This window comes from Mustela nivalis, assembly GCF_964662115.1.
Source record: "Mustela nivalis genome assembly, chromosome: 8".
NCBI lineage: Eukaryota > Metazoa > Chordata > Mammalia > Carnivora > Mustelidae > Mustela > Mustela nivalis.
This window is the reverse complement of record NC_139027.1, coordinates 48,675,373-48,697,013: the sequence shown is the minus strand read 5'-3', so window position 1 is coordinate 48,697,013 and position 21,641 is coordinate 48,675,373. Positions and strand designations below refer to the sequence as shown.

Here is a 21,641-nt window from a genome sequence, read left to right as displayed (position 1 = left end):
TTCAATGTCTCCTTCTAGGCTGAGCATTAATCCCCCCACTGCTTGATCGATTAAATCCTACTGCCTGTGTCTGGGAGGCAAAGCCTGGGCTTTATGTATTGCTTTCTGGCAAGCCCCATTTCCATGCTCCGTGGAACTCTCTGCAGCAGGCTTTCAGACCCTCAGATCTTGGGGGCCAACAGGTAGTGTCTCATGTTACCGCCTACTGAGTTTAAAGGCCTGTAATGATTCTACCGCTATCTGATGAATTTGGTTCGATAACAGTATCTTACCTTTCGTATGGCATTTAATAGCTTACAAGGCGAGGATACATTATCTCGTTTGCACTTCACAGCAGTTGTTTATGGGAAGCAGTGCTTATCACTTTCAATTTAACAATGAGGGGGGTCTGTGATCCTTGCCCGGAGTCATAGAAGTAGTAATGGCAATCTTGTTATTAAAACATATATCATCTGATTATTAACGCCAGTGTTATATTATGATTCACATAATAAACCCGAGATTGGAGAATTACAGAGAACTGTCAAAGGACCCACAGATCAATGTGCTCTGAGCCCAGGAAACTGACAGTGATAGAAATGTCACATTGTCACTCACCTGAGCGGAACAAAACAAAGAATAAGCCATTTCAGTGTAGCCTCTAGGAAAAGTCCTGGAGAAAACTGCCAGGATTTCTTTGAAATCCCTTTAATGCGATCAGTCAGGCCCCTGAAGATAAAAGCTGGCATGTCTTGTAGGGAAACCTGTAACTCTTAAGGTCTCATTGTACTGGCCTTGCCTTCCCATCCATTTTGAATGTGTATCTTATTTCTCCACCTAGAAAACTCTGGAAGATACATGCTGTGGCTTGGCTTCCCCCAGAGGCACACTCTGAGATCAAGATTCAAGCGCAAGTGAGTTCGTTAGAAGGAGAAAGAAATGCCAGTAGGGAGAAGAGCTGTGGCACAGAGAAGGGGGTGTCAGCGGGGGTGACTGGAGCTTCACCCTGAGACAAAACCTTGGCCGCAGTGTAAACACACACCTCAGAGACATCCCACCTGTGGGCTGAGGGCGCTGGTGTTCATACTCCAACTGCTATCTGCTGTTGAGAGCTGCTGGGAGCAAGGATAATTCCCCCACCTTCTGGCATGCTGAACAAGAGGGCAGAGCAGCGTTCTGGAGAGACAAACTCCCAGGCAAAGCAATGCAGACACTGGTGGGGCAGAGTCACGATAACCGCAGGAGGATACGGAAGAGCGCTTGGATGGCAGGCTATAACAAGATCCAGGTCTTACGTATTTTTAAAATTTTCACTCAAAGTCCAGAGTAGTATTTGGGACACAAAGAGTTCCTTGATAATGATGGACACATCAGCCTAACATCCAACTGGTTATGAGAAATGCTTCTAGATAGACGCTAAATTGTAACCAACAAAAGAACATGGAAAGAAAGAAGAAGAAAAGGCAAAGAAGGCGTCACCCGGGAATCATCCCTACTCACACTTTCTCGTAGATCTTGTCGGGATGTTCGGGCCATTCAATCATGCACACGACTCTGTTGGGCATGGTCTCTGTGGTTGAGTAGTAGCCCTGGGGGAAGGCCAGTAGAAGAGCCAGGACCCAGATGACACAGATGACCACCTTGGTGGCCGTGGCTGAGAGCCGGGGCTGGAGGGGATGGATGATGGCCATGTACCTGGAACAGAGAAGAAAGGACCAATTTCTGATTTGGTCACCAGAATTTGCATTGGGGATTAGCATTGTGCCTACCAAAGAAAAATTCCAGGGAAACATTTGACTTCTGATGACTTTTACGACTATTTTCTGATCACTTTTGCATATTCTATCCTTAAATGTTATGACTGTTAGGACATAAAACCCTAAAATCCGTAAGAAAAGACAACCAGGTTTTCAAATATCTAGAACCCATCAAGCAACATTCTAAGAGAGACATTTTCGTTAATAGGATGCTCATGCTGGGAACATGATAACCAAATGTAGATCAGAGGCATACGGTAGAATTAGAAGGACAAGAACCATGTTGTCAATTTATTCAATATAAAGACCATCTTTATCCTTCTTGAATTAAGGAATACTGTTGATAAAAAATATTGGCTTTTTAAAGTTTTTATGTGGCCATTTAAAAGGCTAGCAATCTTATGTCAGCCTCTACCATTTGAGGGGTAATGAACTATGAGAAAGTAGTAGCCTAACAGAAAACCAGCTCCTGGTGAAATCTTCATCTGTTCTTTGAACATCTAGAAGTCAGTGTATGGCTAACAATGCATGCCTCATGGGGAGAAAGACAGTCTCTTCCTGCTGAGATAGACACACTTGGGTATATTAAAGTCTGGGGTGGGGGGTGAAACCTCATTCATAGGAAGAGGGAAGCAACGTGAGTGATGGCTCAGGACGCGGAGCCACTCCCCCATGTCCTCTCATCTGGAATGGAGCCCCGAATGAATGTGTCCACACGTTTGAATTTGTGCCGCCTCTGAAATGTAGCAGGGATCTTAGGAATAATAAATATTCCAATCAGCATTTGCTATCAATTATAATCACATCAATTCTGCATCCTCCATTTTAAAAGGCATCTTGCTCTGTTTATTTTTTCTTGTAAAGTTTATGGATCCATCCCTTAAAATACGCATTCTTTATCAAAGCAGAAATTATGTCTCACACTGCCTTTGGGGTTTAAATATTATTGGACAAAACCTTACATCGGTTCTCTGATATGCAGGTATTTCTGGCTTCTATGGGACAGAATGGCCAATGGAATCTTGGGAAAAGAGCAGACAAATAGCAGCCCAGCTGTCAGCTGGCTGCACATAATTCCGCATAATTCTTTTTCTACACCCTTTGGACTTCCAGGATCTGTAGGCCAGAACTGGGACCACGGTTACAATTTACTTGTAAATTGCTTTACAAGTAAAGCAATTTCATTCAGCATGTGCACTACAAATTCGCACCGGGCACCTGCCGCACACAGAACACAGCTTTTCCTTCTCGGCTCCAAGCTCCTCATTTCTCTGGGGAGAGCAGGCGCATAAATAAGCAACCACAAAACACGACAGTAGGATATGTGACCTCAAGTGGTAATCTGATAAACGCCTTAGAGCCCTACGGAGGCAGCAGCGGAAATCAAGTCTTGGAATGGCAGGGGGCCTGTTGGAGGTGCTTGAAGAGGTGAGCTTAGCTGGTTTTGGGACAAGTCTGCTGGGCATCCTACTTAAAGGGCAGGAAGCATTCAAAGCCTTCCTCTCTTCCCTGTGCTGTGATTAGATCTGACTCCCTGCCCAGGAGCTTTTTGGCTCAGTTTTCGTAAAGCCTTCTTTAAGTGATGTTTTATAATTCTAAACTTTAAAACACTTTTCTCCACATTTTCTTCCTAGCCATCTAGGCTTTCTTCTCAAGGTAAGCCTATGTATGTCAGGTCATTCTTCAGATACATGATCAGAAGTGATAACCTTCAGGAAGAAACCCCACAGAATCTTTTCCTTCTCTCTCTTTTGGAAAAATGGACAGGTGGTCTAGAATTCAGGAGAGAGTAGAATTCAGAAGAGACTTGGAACAGATATTTTGGTGAGGGTGAGCGGTAAGCCATAAATCTTCTGGCAAGTTTCCTCAGTTGAGTTGGTGGCCATAAAACCTATCATTCAGTTGTTGTCTAGAGCACCAGACAGGGCAAAGCCAGCACCAGAGGGGCAAAGACAACTCTCAAAATGCCATGAATCAAGCCTGTGTGTCTTCTTTAGATTACCCCAAGGGGCCACAGCTGCTTCCAAGGAAGGTCTGCTACGCCGTAGACCTGATGACCTTCCACCCTTGCAGGGGTCTCCTGAAAAGAACCCCAAGATGTCTTGATTTCCTTCTTGATTCTGCCTCTTTCTTGCTGCCTAAAGCCAATGAAGACTGGTTCCCTCTTCCGTCGTGGAGTGGCTGTGGACAGGGAACCCAGAAGCAGAGCCAATGGAGGTGAACTGTGCAGTCACTAGAGTCCTTTCCAATCTGGTGAAGGGCTGGACCTAGATGGTCATTAATGATGTTTGCATTAATTGTAGGCTGGCTTACTGGATCACTTCCCAGAGGCAAGATCTTTCCCCTACAAAGCTAGACACCTAGCTATGCAGGTGCCTTTCCTTTCCAGCACCATCCAGGCTTCTGCTTTCACTGTAGTTGTGCATTCTCAGGCTCTACAGGAGCGTGACGAGACTGCACAGAGGAGAATGGGCTAATTACATTGTCCCCTTTTAACATTATCTCAAATGCAAGATTTTAATTTGCTTTTAACTCAGGATAAGCATTCAGTCTTAAATAAACATACCTTAACTCCCATGCCTGTGCCCCAATTGGTGATACGCCATTCAGAATCTAATGTGACTGGAGCTTAAGGGGGAACTGCATCGGCATATTGGTACTATAGCTTCAAATGGGCTGCAGATAGCCATATTCTACCTTTATTGCAAAAATTACAATTTGGGAGCTCATTTCAGTTAACTCTGCCATTTCTTGAGCAGAGGAGCCATTTCAGTGACAGATGAAAATGTTACTCACATAAAGCTAGAGAGAATACAAAAGCTTGGCCCTAAAGAAAAGTATGTATTTTCATTTGTTCAAAATAGAGCCATTTATAAATCTCTCGCTATCCCTTTCTTCTTCTTCTTCTTTTTTTTTTTTTTTTTTTTTTTTTTTTACCTTTCTCCCTTTTTTCTTTGGCAATCCTCACTTCTGGAGCTTACGTGACATGCTTCTTTCTTATTCACCCCAAGAAGCATGTCCTGTCCGTAGACGGATGCATATTTTCTTTCCTGCTGACCATTCCTAGCTTGGATTCCATTAACATACATTTATATATTTATTTGTAACAGCCCTGAACGATTCTTGCTTATTCAGTTATGACTTATCATGGAGCAAGTGCTGCAAACCTTAGGAAAATGCATTCAATAAATATTTATTGACTGCATTGTGCTTAAGAGACCAGAAGGCAGTCAATGAAATGTCTTCCTGGTTTACGCATTAATCATCAGGCTGCCAGAGACAGGGGTCCGGGGGGCTGTGTGGGATGTGGATTATATTCTCCTCCTCAGGTTGCTGCAGTCCCACGGAGGGTCGTCCGCTTTGATTTGAATTGTATGTGGCCTCCCAGCTCAAACACCTGAGGCGCTATCTTCCTCTTGCACGATCGTGCTTTATAAAAAGAACTCTCCACAGAGTCTCTGAAATCTGGCAAAGTATAAGGCTACACATTTTTTTTTTTTAAAGGCACAGTGAAACAATCTTATTGTGAAAAAGAATTCCAATCTTCTGATCGGCCCCAGTATCCTCATAATGTCCTCTTATACCAGCCCTACGTCGCTGGGCAGAGAGGATGTCTTTCCTCTGCCGAGAGATCTCACCTCCCAGGCTCTGCCTCCAGTTCCTGTCCCTGCCCTTCCTCATCTCCACTCACTTCCTCCCAGGGTGGTTTCCCTCCAGGGGCTGCATCCAGGTTCAAATGATGAGGAATAGTGACTGAGACCATAGCTGCTATAGTCTTGCTCAAAGGTCAGAGAGCTTTTTCTGTAAAGGGCCAGATGGGAAATATTCTAAGTTTTGTGGCCCACAGAATTTCTGTCATAACTACTCAACTTTGTCTTTGTAGTGGGAAAGCGGACAAGGCAACTGTTGAGTGTGATTGTGTGCCAATAAGGCAATTTACAAAACTGGTGGGGACTGGGCTTGGCCGGGGCCCACGGTTTCTTGATCTCTGGTCTAATTGATAAGAAGGGAAGAGCAGGAGGAATTAGAACCATAGGAGGACACGGTGTTCTCTTCAAGAACACTCTTCTTCGGCTTGGCAGACGGAGGACTCTGACTGAAACTCATTGGGTGGATAAAGCTTACAGCCCACAAGGAGTTAGTGAAGCGATCAGCAGCCATCCGTGACCCCAGAATCTAGCCCCAGTCTGAGTACAGTGGTCACTAAGCCATGATGTTTTTACTCCTTAATCTCCTTCTGGTGGACTCCTACTTATTTTCATGTTTTGGCCCATTTATCATGTCCTGTGACTGGGTTTCGGTGCCTTGCCTTTCCTGCTGAGGATCTCTAACCTTGTGTGGGTCCCATTTTGGTTTATTTGCTTGTCTACATTGTCTTAATTTAACCTGGACAGATTCTTTGCAGGTGGCAGTTGCTGTGACTTACTCAAGCTTGGCTTCCCTCAGTGCCGAGGACAGAGTAAAAACTCAGCGAAAGCTTAATTGAATAAATGAATATGAACTCTGTTAGCACATAGCAGGGGCTCCATAAACGGTTGTTGAATAAAAATACATGCAGTAGGAGACCTACATACTTACTACACCTTCATTCTTCCCAATCTGAACATATGTGAGACTAGGATGTAGGAATAATTATTGCTCAGTGTTTTCTGTCATACAGACATCCAGGTCCCAGAGGAAGGACTTCACTGGACCTGGGTCTTCAGAATTTTCCATCTCTTTACATTAAACCCTTACATAAATTCTCAATCAGTGTTTGTTGACTGACTTCAACACGGACCACCATGTAGAGAATTCAGTCTTGCTTCATGATATCATCCCTCCAGCTCTTCCTCTGAACAAGAGGTTGCACCATCCTTTTCCCTCCTCCTCCCCGCCCCATTCCAGCTCAAAGAACACCTGTTGGGGCATCAGTTGGGGTTCTCTTCTAAGACATTTCTTTAATCATCAAAATCCTTGCTTAGCCATATCACTTGACCAATAACTTTGTCCACTCAACTAAGCTCAAGCATCACACAACTATAACCAAAGAGGCCTTTGAGCAGCCAACAGAGGTGACCTGAAGCTCACATATTACCAAAGCATTTTTCTTAACGGCAAAGCCCCTTGAGTCCTCACTGCTATGCTACACACAATTCTAAGAATGGCCTTTAAGCCCACCATAGATTCACAGCACTGTTGGATTCAATTTAAAAAGAACAAGCTGACAAGAATGGCATAGGCAATAAAATCGTTAAGAAATAGATGCAAAGACAGATGGAACTGAGAGCCTGGGACAATTTAGAGTTAATAGAAGGAGAGATGTAGCTAACTGATGTCCGAGCTGTCCTGCCCATGTGTGATCAAAGGATCCATGTGGTTCAAAGGTGATTTCAGATTATAGAGTCTACAGGCAGGGTGCCATCAAAATACACATGACTAAGGCCTGAAATGAACTATGGGGGAAAAATAGTAAAGATCCAAACCAAGTGCGATATTCTGAAGGCTTTTGCCTGCAAAGGTGGGGTTGGATTTGAAAACTTAAAGCAGGGGCAACAGGGACAGAAGAATTGGGTTAGAGGGAGTTCAGAGAATGGCACATTCCCACCTTCTTCTTCTTGTCCTCCAGGGCAGCCTCTCTTCTCCTACAGACCTCCTTTATTCACCAGATAAGTGTGGGATCTCGTGAGCGAGGCACTCACAGGGTTGTACAAATGCAAAGTTGGACCCTGTCTTTATTGAAAATTTTGATATTCTGCTTAGCATAGATTTTTTGCATTAGTTTTTTTCTATTTTAAAATATTGCATTAGCATACTTTTAGAATTTTAATTGCTGAATTATTTGTGCCACCTTACATTTTGCACCCAAGGTGAATGTCTCACTTGCCCCACCCAAGTCCCAGCCCTGATTATATTGCCCACTCAAGTGCATCAGGCAGGACAATCACTGATGAAATGAAGTGTGCTTGGACTTAGAGAGTGGTGGGACTGTGGTTCAGTGCTGCTGGTCCTGGCAACCACCTGATAAACAGTCAGTTATGCTGTGTCCTCTGCCTGCAACCTTGTAATGCCCAGGTCACCAGAGCATGGGTGGCAGGGTTGATGTGAAGCCTGGAAAACTATCAAATAACATGAGCAGATTACTGTCTAGAGTAATTTGGACACCCTTGCTACTGTGATTTTGCCTTTTATTGTACATGCGAATCTACAACTATTTATTGTATTGACTGATTGGCTGGTGATAGTGCTTTCTTAGTTAAAAATCTTCTTTGACAGCAATGAGTTATAAGCAAACAGAAGTATATGTTTAATGAAAAATTGCAGGTCTGATTTCTGCTTTTCATTAAAATCAATGATGAATGTGTGACCTACACAAAGGGTTTGCAGACATTTACCTTCTACGGAGCTTCAGTGTTACCACTGAACATGTGAAAACCAGAAGATACCAATCGGATGATAGAGGGAGCAGCATCCACACCAAAAAAATTAGTAGTTAGTTTAAGCCAAATGTGTTCAAAGCTGTGGACATATACAGTGAAAATAGTGTGTTTGCCCATTACGTTGGGAAGCATGACTTTTCATTTAGATTAAATGACCATTCTAAATTATTTCACTAATTTTCAGTTCTAATTTTTCTCGTGCATATGCAAAAGTTCAAGGGATACTATGAGAATCTTGTCTCGGTTAGCAGAGGAACTTGGCAAGCAGCTAAATGATTCTATTTTTATATCACTGTCATCAGATTTTTCAAATAGGAAATCAGGTAGTTTCAATAATGGTTCAATTCTTTCGTAACCTAATTCATGGAATCAAAGTTTGGGGGAGTAGAAAAAAATTGGCATTGTGAATATTACCATGAATTCATTTCAAACTTCAACAGTGAAGATAAATTGTTTTGTTTTGATATTAATGTGAATACAATGTGATAAAAATAATGTCCTTACTAAATTAAGAAACCTATGGAACAGAGATATATTTGGAATAGGTTAAGAGACATATAACTTGCCAAACAAGCTCTGGTATTTTACCAATTATAAAATAGAAGCTGAAGTCATTGAAATTTACAAAAATTTTTGTAGGTGCAGAGTAACTAAACTAGTTTTCTTCTACTTTGGTAATAAAGTTGATGTTGAATACGAAAGTATATTGTAATAGGATTTTGGAAGTGTTTTTATGGGACAGCACTAAATTTTTTGCACCTGAGTCTTCTAAGTCTTGGTTGCATTTTGTTTAGTTGAATATCTTTAATGCAAATATCTTTTTAAAAGATTTTATTTATTTATTTGAGAGAGAGGAAGGATGAGCAAGGGGAGGGGCAGAGAGACAAGCAGACTCCCTGCTGAGTGTGGAGCCTGATGTGGGGTTCGATCCCAAGACCCTGACATCATGACCTGAGCCAAAGTCAGAAGCTTAACCACCTGAGCCACCCAGGTGCCCCTTTAATGCAAATCTTTTTAATGGAGAGTCCCAAAATATGATCTTCTGAAGCTTTTAGAAAATTAAAATTTTTGAGTACAAATCTGGTAAACAAAAAATGATAGAAATTTATCCCTATAAAGAGGTACTGCACAAAGTAAATGATGAAAGCTTTAAGGTGTGCACAATTTAATTTTGGAATTCTTGAATTGCTCTTAAGAATATTTTCACTTGTGGGAAAAATCTTTTGATGGATCTGTATTTTTTAGTAAATAATTTGTACTCTCTCTGAGAATGGACTGGTGTGAAACTGGGGTGGACTATAATCTCACTATATCTAAATTGGGTAAAACATTAAAAAGAAACAGAGACTACTTATTGACTAACTTAGACAACTTAGCTTTTTCTCTTCAATCTATCTTTTTGTGTCTTTGTGCTACATTCTGGATACTGAGTTTGGATCAGTCTTCCAGTTCATGGACTTTCTCCAGCAAATCTAATCTACCGTTAGACCTGCCTCTTAAATTTCAACTCTTACTATTTTTCATTTTTATAATTTTGATTTACTTATTTTTCAACATGCTTGGTCATTCTTTATATGTTTCACTCGGTCCTCATATTTTCAAGCTTCTTATTTATAGCTTTTTAAATTCTGTATACATAACATAACACACATAGTTTATATTCAGTCTCTAATAACTCCAATAGCTGAAGTCTCCCTGGGTCTGCTTCAGCAGGTTCTCACTCACATTGATCTGTTTCATTATCTGTTTCATTTTGACTTCATCCTGCTGATTTACTTTGGAACTTTATCTGTGAGAATTCACTGATGTCTGGGTAGAAGTTAGGTTCCTTCCGAGATTTGCAGTAGTTTCTGCCAAGAACCTGGGAACACTTCCAGGCTGGGACCACTGTGAGCTAGATTTCTGTGAGTTTTTTTTTTTTTTTTTTTTTTTTAGATGATTCAACTGATATGAATTTGGCCTGCACACCCATGTGTGTGCTCCTTTTCTGCTGCAAACTTTCAGAATATATATATTTTTTCTGTTTACTTTGTACTAAGGTTAGAGATGAGCAATTTTCCTTATGGCCCCTGGAAGGGTAGGCATTTATTTACAGGTCTGTTTTTATACTGAGTGAGTAGCTCTTGGCTTCTCAACTTTAAGAAAACTTACTCTGTTGGACAACACATGACAGGAAGGTCTTAGGCTTTGAATCTTGTTCCCATACCTTACCTTGTGAGTCAAAGTCGAGAGCAAATACCCTCCAGACAAAACCTCCAGTTCAATAATTAGAATTTCTGCCCTCATTTAAATTTTGACATTAGCATTCCTGACTTTCTTGCAAGAAAATGAATACATTTACAAAGTTTGCATGCGTGTGTAGTATCATACCCAGAATTTGTTAATTAACTTCAAGATTGTCAATCAGGATATCTAGTCTGCCATAGGACTGAAAGCAGAAGTTCTGAACTTACTTTTTGTTTGTTTGTTAGTTTTATTGTTGAATTATTTGGTGTAAGCATTCAAAGAATACGGAGGGGATAAAGGAAACGGCTCTCTCCTACTTCTGTTCCCTTAGAAAAACACCGAGCTAACGTACTGAGTATTTGAGAAGTGCCAGGTTCCATTCTATGTGCTTTCTGTATATGAACTCATTTTACCTTTCACCAACTCTTTGAGGAAGGTTGCTGTCATGACCCCCAATTTCCAAATGAGGAAACAGACTCACAGAGGTCAAGTAACTCATCCACCAAGTGGTGGGGCTGGGTTTGAACTTGGCAGTCTGGCTACAGAGTCTCTGCACTGCTTCCCCCGGCCACCCATCTCCCCTACCTTTTGCTTTGCTTTTCTATCATGGCACTCTCCAGGACTCAGACCTACTGCCAGCAATGGGTGTGGTTCTACACGTATAAACCTGTATATTCATGCCTTTATTTAAATTGATTTTTTAATTCATTCATTCAATAAACATGTGATCTCCTCTGATGTATCAGGGAAGGGCTCTATCTCCCTACTGTGAAGGAGTCTGTCTAGAGGGAGAGGCTCATACCTGTCTTGTAGTGAGATGAAATGTGCTGTTTGCTGCAGAAAAGTCACAATGTGCAGGGGGTAGGGAGTGGTCAGGAGGCCATTCTGGCCTGGGCACGGAGGCCAGGGAAGTTTCCCAGTGGAGGTGGTATTTAAATGTGACCCTGAAGGATAAGTTGGTGTGCACATCTATACACAGCAGTATGCCACATACTTTCTCGAAGGAGGCAACAGCAGATACAAAGGTCTGGTGACCTAAAAAGAAATGGCTTGTTTATAATCAGTTCTAACATTTTATAAGATGCTTCTCAGGAAGAAGCAAGTAATGCATCTTCTATTCTTTGGAATCCCTGACTGGCCTGGCCCAACATAGCACTGTGGGGACCACCCACTCACTGACTTAATGTCCCCCTCTAGTAAGCAAGAAGATGTTGGCCTCTGAGTTTGCTCCTTGCAGATGTTGACGGGAAAACAAGGATAGAGGATTGAGTGAGGAACGACAGGGTCCCGTGGTCTCTGTTGATGACAGTGTCCAGAGGGAATGCTAGCCTCCAAGGGAACATATGGAAGATGCTGGGACCAGATCTCCCCAACAGAGCCAGAGCCCAGGAGAGACAAACATGCTTTCCAGAAAGTAAACATTCCTCGGGCCTGTGTTTACAGACCACCCGGTGGCCTGTCCTGCTGGTGATGTTGGGCTTCCCCAGTTCACACTGTCAGAGCTGGAGACTTTGCTGCCTGAATTAGGACTTGCCTCTTCCCAGGGAGTTCTCTACACAGAACATACCTCTTCTCCTCTCCCTCACTTGCTCTTCCTGCTTTTTCATCTCCTTAATCTCTCTCAGAGTGATTTCTCAGAGTGTCTGTTTTCTCCTAGTGAAGGAAGGACATCTTTGTAATTCACATGACCATAGGCCACGCGGTGTCTTCTTGGAGGCTCAGCGCCTAGCTTACACCCTGGGACCCGGAGCAACACACCCTTCAGTGGCCTAAGCCATGGGTGCGACTGCCTGGATCCGTGGTCAGGTGCTCAGAGGGACTGACATGGCAAAAGGCCAATGAGGCCGAGGCGTCAGCTTAGCAGCTGTCATCTAAAATGGAAGAGCTCAGTTTACAACTTAAATAGTATTTCCCCGGAAAAACACAAACAGGAGCAGTAGCGTTCATTCCCCACAGCTCCCATGTGGGCTGCAGGGGATAAAGGAGGCATGTGGAGACGGCAGGGGTTGGCAGGACAGGGGTTTGCGGAGAGGGGCCAAGGCACATCATCCGACTGGCCACAGCCCACCACCTCTCATTTCCCAGTTCTCTGTCCAGCCTTCCTCTCTGGCCTTCTGAGGGGGTGGTTGTTCCCTTGGGACATGTGGGTCTGAGCTCCATGGGTTTGGTTCTCACTTCCTTCCCATAGAGCCCAGAGGCCTTGGCATTGACCCTTACTGGTGGTGCACACTAACAAAACCCAAATTCCCTTGGACTAGAAGTGAGAGAGAACGGAGTTCCAGTTTTTAAAAAATTTTTCGGCACTGACAGGTGTGAGCTTCTGGGAAACCTTTCTCCTCTCCGACACTTAGTGTCCTTATTGGCAAGCAGTTTCTACAGATGTTCCCTGAGGTCTGAGTGCAGGTTTGGTTGTGAGTCTTAGCCCAGAGCTGCCGTGGCTCCCAGCTCCCAAAGGCTGACCCTCTTTCACCCCTGTCCTGCCTCATAAGACTCTTAGCCAGTGGCTCTTCAAGTCCCCTCCCTCCCATCAGAAAGGGTCACAGTCATAATAGGGCTTTTGTTTTTCCATCTTTTTTTTTTTTTTTTTTTTTTTTTTTTTTTTTATAAAGATTTTATTTATTTGACAGACAGAGATCACAAGCAGGCAGATAGGCAGGCAGAGAGAGAGAGAGGAGGAAGCAGGCTCGCTGCTGAGCAGAGAGCCCGATGCGGGACTCGATCCCAGGACCCTGGGATCATGACCTGAGCTGAAGGCAGAGGCTTAACCCTCTGAGCCACCCAGGCGCCCCTTGTTTTTCCATCTTGTGTGCTCATTGTGAGGATCAAATAAGAAAGTATAAATTAAAGGGCTTATAATTACTAGAGAAGCATTGTTAGGAGACCTCCCCAGACGGGCCCTGGAAAGACAGGCAAAAAGGTAATTCATTCCTGTGTGTTCTGCCACCTCTGGAGCTTTTGAAAGATCGTGGACAACGGGGGGTTGGGTGGGGTGGGGTGAATGACAGCATAGCACAATGCCTGTCTAACTCTCTAGAGAACCTGTGGTGCCCACATTGGCTCAGGCAGGGACCTCAGCAGATAAGGATGTTCTAACTGCCAGTTTATATAGTCCCTCAGGGGAAATTGATAGGTCAACCATAACTCACGACTAGAAGCCACCTGGACCATGGATCAGGTAAGTCTGTCCATGATGCTTGCACACTAATAGCACACGGGACCTCAGTGACCATGTAGGCTGTTAGGGTGGGGAGGGGGATTAGAGGTTGTTTAGTCCAGTCCCTTCACTACACACAGGAGGACACCAGGCATGAAAAATCAAGGTCAAGCCTAAGGCCAAGTTGTGGTTAAAACCAGTGATGGCTCTGGAATTTTTATATTGGATGGGCTGGGGGAAGAAATTGGGTTGAGGGAAGGCAGGGGGATTTTAGATAAAATTGAAAAAGTGTCACCTGTTAGATCAGCAAATAGGAGAGAAGAGTTTGTAGCTGGGAGAGAACTAAAGCCACTCTTGGGTGCCCACACGACTTCTTGTCCAAGAACTCTGTTCTACACTAAATATGGCTACCTGAAAATTTTTAGGTGTTGGAGGAAGAAGACAGGTCCTTCTGTGTCCACAGCAAAGAGCTCACCCTCTGGACTAGGCAGGCCCATCCCTGCCCCTTCTGGGGTCACAGGGAAGCACTTGAGAGGAGCAGGATGAAGTCCAGCCTTGGCAATGGACGCTCACTGTAGAAAGACACCTGCTCTTCAATCTCGTGCCCAGATTTAGAAGATCAGGAGAGTGATTTCTAGCAACAAACTCATTAGTACCAACCTCTATTACCAAAACAAACAAACAAACAAACAAAAAACAATTGGGAATGCTGATGAAATTCATTAAAATGGAATTTTCCTGATAATGGTAACTGTAAACAGAAAAGACAATGATTCATGCCCAGCTTTGCAATGCCCTGGGAGAGGGTCTGTGTGAAAGGATTCTCTCACTCTCCCACTGAGACTTGAAGGGCTCTGACCTTCTGGGACCTGCTCCGTGCCTAGGCGACAGGTGTCACAAACAGATTAAAGATATTTGTTTGAACAGCTTCAATGGCTGTTTGTTTCATGACTACCCAGCCGGCTCTGAGGTCTCTCTTCTCAACGTTTGCTTGCTTGCCTTCTTCTTTTCTTTTTCTTTCTTTCTTTCTTTTTTTTTTTTTTTTTCTATTTACTCTGAGTTGTTGCAGTTCCCTGGGTGATTGGCTGACTGACCAAGATGGCCATGGGTCACTTCAGGAGCGAATGTCTTAAAAGGAGCTGGATGGTTTATATTCTAAGTGGCTCCTGGAATCTCCCTGCAGCCCTGTTACCAAGGCTGGCTCCCCACCTGAAATAAAACAGGACACTTTGCTTCAACAGATTTGATTTTTTTTTTTTCTTTTTCTTTTTTAACATGGTGGGGCCAAAATGCAGAAAGGTTGTTCTGATATCAAGCAGCATACAGAAAATTACTTCTCCATCCCCAAACCTTCTCCCCTCACTCAACTCTTGCATATCTCTCTCTGGCTTCATCTTTAAGGGGGGGTTAGTGATGATGTGAGGATGACAGATGGGGTAAGTTCCAGGAAGGGGGTGGTGGAACCCATTAAAACACCTGGGATAATAATGGTTTGATTTCTACTCATGCCAACATGTCTTTGCTGTCAAGTCTCATCCATTTACAACTGTTCACTTCCAGTGGGTCAGACAACACCCATTCCTCCTCTGGGAAAGCGGTGCCCCCTTCCGAGTCTCTCAGCACAGTATCTTTTATATCAGATATGCAGTGCATCATCCACTGGAATTCGACACCTAATCACTGTCTAGAGCAGAGCCAGCTGGTGGACCCACCCAAACTTTGGTTCTCTCCCTCTTCAGTAGCAAAACCTTAATCTGAGTCATGCAAGTTCTGGCCAAACAGATATAAGTGGAAGGTTGTGTAAGAGTTCTAGAAGAGAGTACTTTTCTCCCTTCTCTCAAGCCCTTTTTGCTGCTTAAGACATGGGTGCAACGATTGGAATTTCAGTGGTCACTTTGGACCGTGAGGTAATATGAGAATGGAAGCCACGCATGGGAGAGCAAAAGGAGGAGGAGTCCGGGTGTCTGATGGTTTCACAGAGCGGTCATACCTGTTCTTCTCTGGCTGCTGCCTTTCAGGTAAGTCTGGCATTTGTAGGCCTCTGGCATCCTTACAATGTCAACCTGCCTCTCTCTGGGAGCATTTTATGTAATAGAATCAACCTTTGTGTGTTTAAAAATAGTAACCAGGCCTCAGTTACTCTTAGCTGATGTGAATTCCAGCTGACACCAGAATTTAGCATTTGTAAATAACAGAAACTAGAATAGGCCAAGCACTATGGCAGGGGCTGGGGATGCAGAGGCTGGGGTCATAAATACCACCCCTGACCTTAGGAAGCTCTAGTCTTACGAGGGTGAAAGATGGTAATCGACTAAACCTACAAATAAATGTCCAGTTATAGCTGTAGTAAGAAAGGCCATAACATTATGTAAAAAGGGGTATCTGGATAGCCTTGAGGGTCAGGAAAAATTTCTGAGGAAGTGATATCTGGGCTGAGACCTACAAGGTGAGTTGGAGCGGGTGGGTGAAGACTGACATGGGATGGAGTCATTTCAGAGAAAGGATAGGGAATAGCATGTGCATAGGTCCTGGGGTGGGAGAGAGACTGGTATGTTCCAGGTATGGGAGCACAGGGAGTGAGAGGAATAATGGTGTGAAATATGATAATAGTTAGTACCACTGGGTGCTTACTCTGTACCAGGTGCTATTATTAAGGGCTTTACATATATGAACTCTTCAACCTTCATAACAACCTAAACATTTCACATATGAAGAAACTGAGTCACAGAGAGATTAAGTAATGCACCTAGGGTCATATTGCTCCTAAGCACTGTGAATATCTGGGTAGCCTAGTTCCAGAGCAGTGGCAGGGTGGGGAGGTATCTCTACCCAGATGGGAACCAGAAGCCATTGTATGTTCTTAAAGTGAGAAGTAGGGCAGTCAGCTTTGTACCTTGAAGAGACCACTCATGGTGCACGACAGTTTTGGGGTCCTCTTAGACCTGCCTCCCATCTTCACAACCTCCCAGGACATGGACTCAATAGTAACAGGCAGAAGAATGATGCTCTGTGATAATGCCACAGTCCCCTACATCCTATGTCCTCAGGGTTCTGTCATTAAGGCCTCAAGAAAACTGCAGAAAGGACAGACCGCCAGGAGTCTGAATGAAGTGTCTGCAGGCATTAAGTTCACTGCTGTGCCTCCTTGCTCCGATGGGAGGAATGAGCAGAAGGTAGTCTGTCCCTTCTCTCTGAGCCACGGTGACAGCCTTGCACCTGGGACCAGGGCCTTGGAGGCTGCCATGGCTCCGTGCTTGCTGACTGCACCCCGCCCTCCGCCTCCGCAGAGGGTCTGGTGGACTAGATCACTGCCTCCCACATCAGACAGCTCATCAGCTAGCCAAGAGACTGCAAACAGAAGCTCGATGCCATCACCCTTCTTTAGATCTACCAAATCAGAATTTCTGGGAGGAGGAGCAGAAATCAGTACTTCCAAGAGCTTCCAGGCTGAAGCAGACCCCTTCTGAGTCCTCTTCTTGCTCCCAAATGATATTTTTATCTTCCCCGCCATTTATGAAATGAAAGAAAAACAGGAAGAACAAGCCACAATGCCAAGACACTTTATTCATTTTCTATTGCCCACCGCTCCCCCCGGGCCCCTGAGGCTAGGAATACCATCTTCACTGGATGGGTGGGGAGGCTGGTTCCGGACGTTTACTTCCCACTCTATGCCTCACACTTGATGAACACGGGAGCTGCTGTTTCTCTACAGCCCAGTCTCCTTCCACTGGCCTAGGGAGTGGGGGGCAAATGTTTCCTTCAAGGTCAATTTCGTTGAGTCAGTATAGTTGAGTTTGTGGGCCATATAGTGTTATTGCAGCTACCCAGCTCACTGTCACAGAGTGAAAGCAGCCACAGGCCACGAGGCCCGGTGACACTGCATATACAAAAGCAGACGGCTGGGCAGATTTGGCGCTTTGGCCGCAGTTTGCAGTTTGCCCACCCCTGCGCTACACAGTGCTAGTTCAGCCTTCTAAAGGAAAGGGAAGTGAAATGAACGTGTGTTTAAACATGCAATAGCCCAGTCTGAAAACTGTGTTGCTCAGGCTTCATGCTGGACCTTTCCTGGCTTTTATGTCTTCTGAATGGCGCTGTCGCCCAGTATTATTGTCCGTATTTTACTCCTTAGGTAACAGAGGTACAAAGCAATTAAAGATTTGCCCAAGGTCACATTGGGAGTGAGGAGTTGGGGCACAGGGGGTGTCTCCAATAGGTATTAGCTGGAGGCAGGGATCTGGGGGGGGGGGGTTGAGCCCGGGGTTGCCAGACTCCAGGATCTGCAGTTTTTCTGTTAAAATGAGAGCAGTAAGCGAGAGTCTGTGCTGGGCGCCTCCCGGCTGTGGCCACAAAGGCGTAACTATGGGTCTGGTTACCTCTGTCTGACCCGGAGGCTTAGGTCCTTTCCTCCCTGCTTGGGGAAAGTTGTATAAAATCGTCCAGTGCACCTCGGCCACACTGGGTCTCCCTCTCCCCGCCCCGGCCCCGAGAATCGGGAACTATTGTACACGAAACCGAATATTTCAGAGCTTTCTTCCTCCCGTGTATAAACAAGTAAATCATCAGTGTTCAATATTCTGGTAACAAAGTAATCTCCTTCCTGTTGAGCTGATGATAAGGGATTTGAGAGGCTCCGCTGGGGGAGAAATAAGAACCTGAATTGTACGTTTATTTGAGACACAGCCAAGATACTAACATCTCATTCGGAAAGGGAAAACAGTGAGGCCAAGAGGTAAATTCTTTTGGACATTAGGTAACAACAGCCCTGGTCAACGCCTCCAACCCCCCCAAGCAAGAATAAAAATGTGGCCTCTTAATTCTAAAGGCACATCCAGGGTTGTTAATGGGGAGAGAAAACCTATAATTCAGAAGTCTGTTTTGTTCCTTTTAAATCAACATATTTCCATTAAAACGAAAATTGAAGTTCTGTGATATGGAGCAGTCATTTTCTGGATTCTGTAAAATTATCTCTACCTTTGCAGGCCACAGTGGAAAGAGAAATACTGAATTTCACCCATTAGCCTTTGGAAGTCTGCGACTTCAAATTTCTAAAGTAGCCTACTTCCCTCAGTATTGTGTGTAGACATCTGTTGATCAGGAGCAGGGGTTGGGGTGAGGGGTGGTCTGGGCCTGCCTTCCTCCTACTCAAGGTGATTTGGAAAGGCCAAGGGCAAATGCAGATGACAGTGGGGTGCAGGAAGTGCAATGACCGGTTCCACTGTGTCTTATTGTTGTTTGTTTTTGTTTTGTTTCGGAAACAGAGCAGAGGCAGAGAAATGTTGGTCCGGAGAAATGAATTTCAAAAGTCATCACAAGGAAAAAGGAAGCAAGACTAGCTTGTGAAGTTGACAGGCAGATCCTGTGAGGCCTGTGCTTTCCCCAGCTGGGGACAGAGCTGCTTTTGTCTGCTTGGGAACTCTCTGGCTGGTCTGTTTGAGAAGGTTCCGATAGGGAGCTCTTGAAAAGGCCGTGCCCATATTCTGCCAAACCAATCCTGCGTCTGCCTTGTAAGCTGCAACTCAGGGTGACCCTCACCTTCCCAAGGCCTTTCTCTAATCTCCTATATAATTTTTTACCGGAAGTCAAGCGCAGCCTGAAAGCCTGGTGCCCAATGGCTTTATATGTTGTCTGCACAACAAGACCATCAACTCCTGGAGGACAAGGCCAAGTCGCATGTTAATTGTGCATTCTTTGTGGTGTTGGCAAGAAGAACAGCAAATTCTGAGGATGTGGGATTCATTTGAGAAGACTCTGCTCTGTCCTTCGTGCTCCAGATTGATCTGGATGAATTCTCAGTTTTATCATCTCAGCCTTTCCCATGATGTGTGGAGATCTTCAAGGTCTCTCTTCTCGTGGTTCCTGTTGTGGCTAGTTCTTAAATGCATACATTATCTCTTTTTCCTCCTTAGTCGCCTGGATGCAAACTTCTCTCTTAACTGTTTGCTGAGTCTAGTAAGAACTGGGGATTTAGAGATCACAGTAGGGGTCCTGGGTAACTCACACTGTCTTGTTGGCCCTCTTTTCTTCTTTCATCTCCTTTTTGATTGCCCCAGAAATCTCAAGTCGTTCTCCTTTTAGAATATGGAATCCTCCCAGCTCCCCAAGCTTGCAAATCCACATCTACTGGGTTTCAGCAGAACAAAGCTAACTCAGAACAGGGAACCCACCCTCCTCAGAAAACAGAGCTTTACAGGATAACCTTTCCTTGTTACATTAAATAGGACTTGCCTCTCCAACAAGAATCCCTCCTTAATAGAGGTGCTTTGCAACAACTGAAGACTTTACCTGAGAGCAGGAAGCTCAAAGTCTCCCTACAGAGGGAAGGGGTGGTTGTGGGGGGCGGTAGGAGGGTTGTGGTGGGGTGGTGGGTAACTGTGTGGACTCAGGAGACAGAGCTGTGTTTGGAAAGGCTTAACCACATCCAGGTATGGAGGCAGGGGCCTGGACAAAATGTTTTGTACTATCCTCAGTAAATATCAACTTATTCCCATCACACACAGTCTGGAGGACTAAGGAAGTAGGAAAGAACAAGAGAGAATGCTGTCAAGCTGTGCCTTTGCCTTCCCACTGTTCAGTGAACAGATACTCACAGGTCCTCTCTCAGGCACTCCACTAGGCATCAAGACTACAGATGAATGAGAGATAAGCCTTTTCCTGAAGAGCACTTCTAGGTGCTGGAAATGTGTTACACTCTCCCCATGAGGATTCTTGGATATCCTAGAAGGTAGCTTGCTTGGTCTATCTCAATGGTCTGGGATCATACCTCCTGGAACTGTGTTGTGTTTGCTAGATTGGACTCTGAAGTTTCCTGCAGTTCCAGACCCCACTGTCTGCTGTGTCCCCTCACAAGTATGAGCCCAGGCTTGTGGTTGCTCTCTACCATTCTGCAGCAACATTTGGTGTAGTCTACTTGGTGCTTCATATATACTCTTCCGTTTTATTTTCATAACAACATGTGGTGACCCTCTTTTATCCCTCTTTTAGGGATAAGGACCCTGAGGTTCTGAGTGCTTAATGACTTGCCTAAAGAAACACAGCAGGTGGAGGCTTGTGGAGGGGAGATGGGCTCAGTTCTAGCATCCTCAACCTTATTCCCATGTCCTGTCTAGCACACTATTGCTTTCTGGCTGTTCAGTTTTTTCATTCTTCATGCCAATCCTCATGCCAACCTTGAAGTTGCCAAATATTTAGGTGTTAGGAGAATGCTTTACAATATAGTTCCTCTGATCTCCTGGGCCTCTTTTCTCAAGAAGACAGAAGTAAGCTTGGTGAATGAATGTGGTATATGTTGCCAAACTAAAAACAATGGCTTCTGTCTCATGACTTAAGCTCTTCATTTAAGTCCCTGAAAGTCAAATGGGGGTGGGTAAAAGAATGAATGAGAAAGGACAAAGACACCTAAGAGGCTGGTGGCTCCTGCATTTAGGGAAGAGATGATTTAGTCATTCATTCATTCTCATAACACATTTCTCCATGCCTGGAGCAATAGACAGAAGACAGGGTCTGTGGACAAGGTGCCAGGGACACAAGACAGGTAAGACATAGGGTCTGCTCTAATGGAATTCCTGGCCTATTAGAGAGAGGAGGGCATGCTAACCAGAGGGGAAGGTGAGTAAACCAGACAAGAGGGTACGCTAACCACAAAGGAGGACAGGTTAACCAGAGAGGATATATTATTAACCCAAAGCTGGCTGGTCCTCAGAATCACTTCACTTGTTTTATAAATATATAGATTCCTGGATCCTCCTAGCTAATGAATTAGAATCTTCCAGAACCATCATTTGTATTTCTGAATAAGTTCCTGAGTTGATTGCGGTAATCATGGCAGTTGGGAGTAAAGCCTTCCAGGCACATTGTAGAGAAGCCTGAACTGGGAGCAATGTGGATATCAAGGGGAGTGTCCGTTGGTACAATTCTGGGCTTCTTAGAGGAGAGGATCTCTGAAACAAGACTTCAGAATTGCAATAGAGAAAATAAACTGCACAGGGTTGTTGAGAAGGGCAAAGGCAGAGGGCTTTCAGGTGGAAAGCTTGGTATGAGCCAAGACCCTGTGGTATGAATTACCGCAATGAGCCAAAAGGTCTGGTCTGGCTGGAGCCTGGGGTGCAG

General features: G+C 44.4%; 1 protein-coding gene across 5 annotated transcripts in view; it reads right to left on the bottom strand.

The window, feature by feature from the left end:
* The window catches only part of TACR1 (tachykinin receptor 1), a 169,652-nt gene that overhangs the window by 70,384 nt on the left and 77,627 nt on the right, over positions 1 to 21,641 (bottom strand). For all 5 annotated transcript variants that reach the window (XM_082743842.1, XM_082743844.1, XM_082743840.1 and 2 more), the window contains one exon: positions 1,480 to 1,674. In XM_082743842.1, the coding sequence (XP_082599968.1) occupies positions 1,480 to 1,674 (195 nt within the window). The remainder of the gene's footprint in view (positions 1 to 1,479; positions 1,675 to 21,641) is intronic.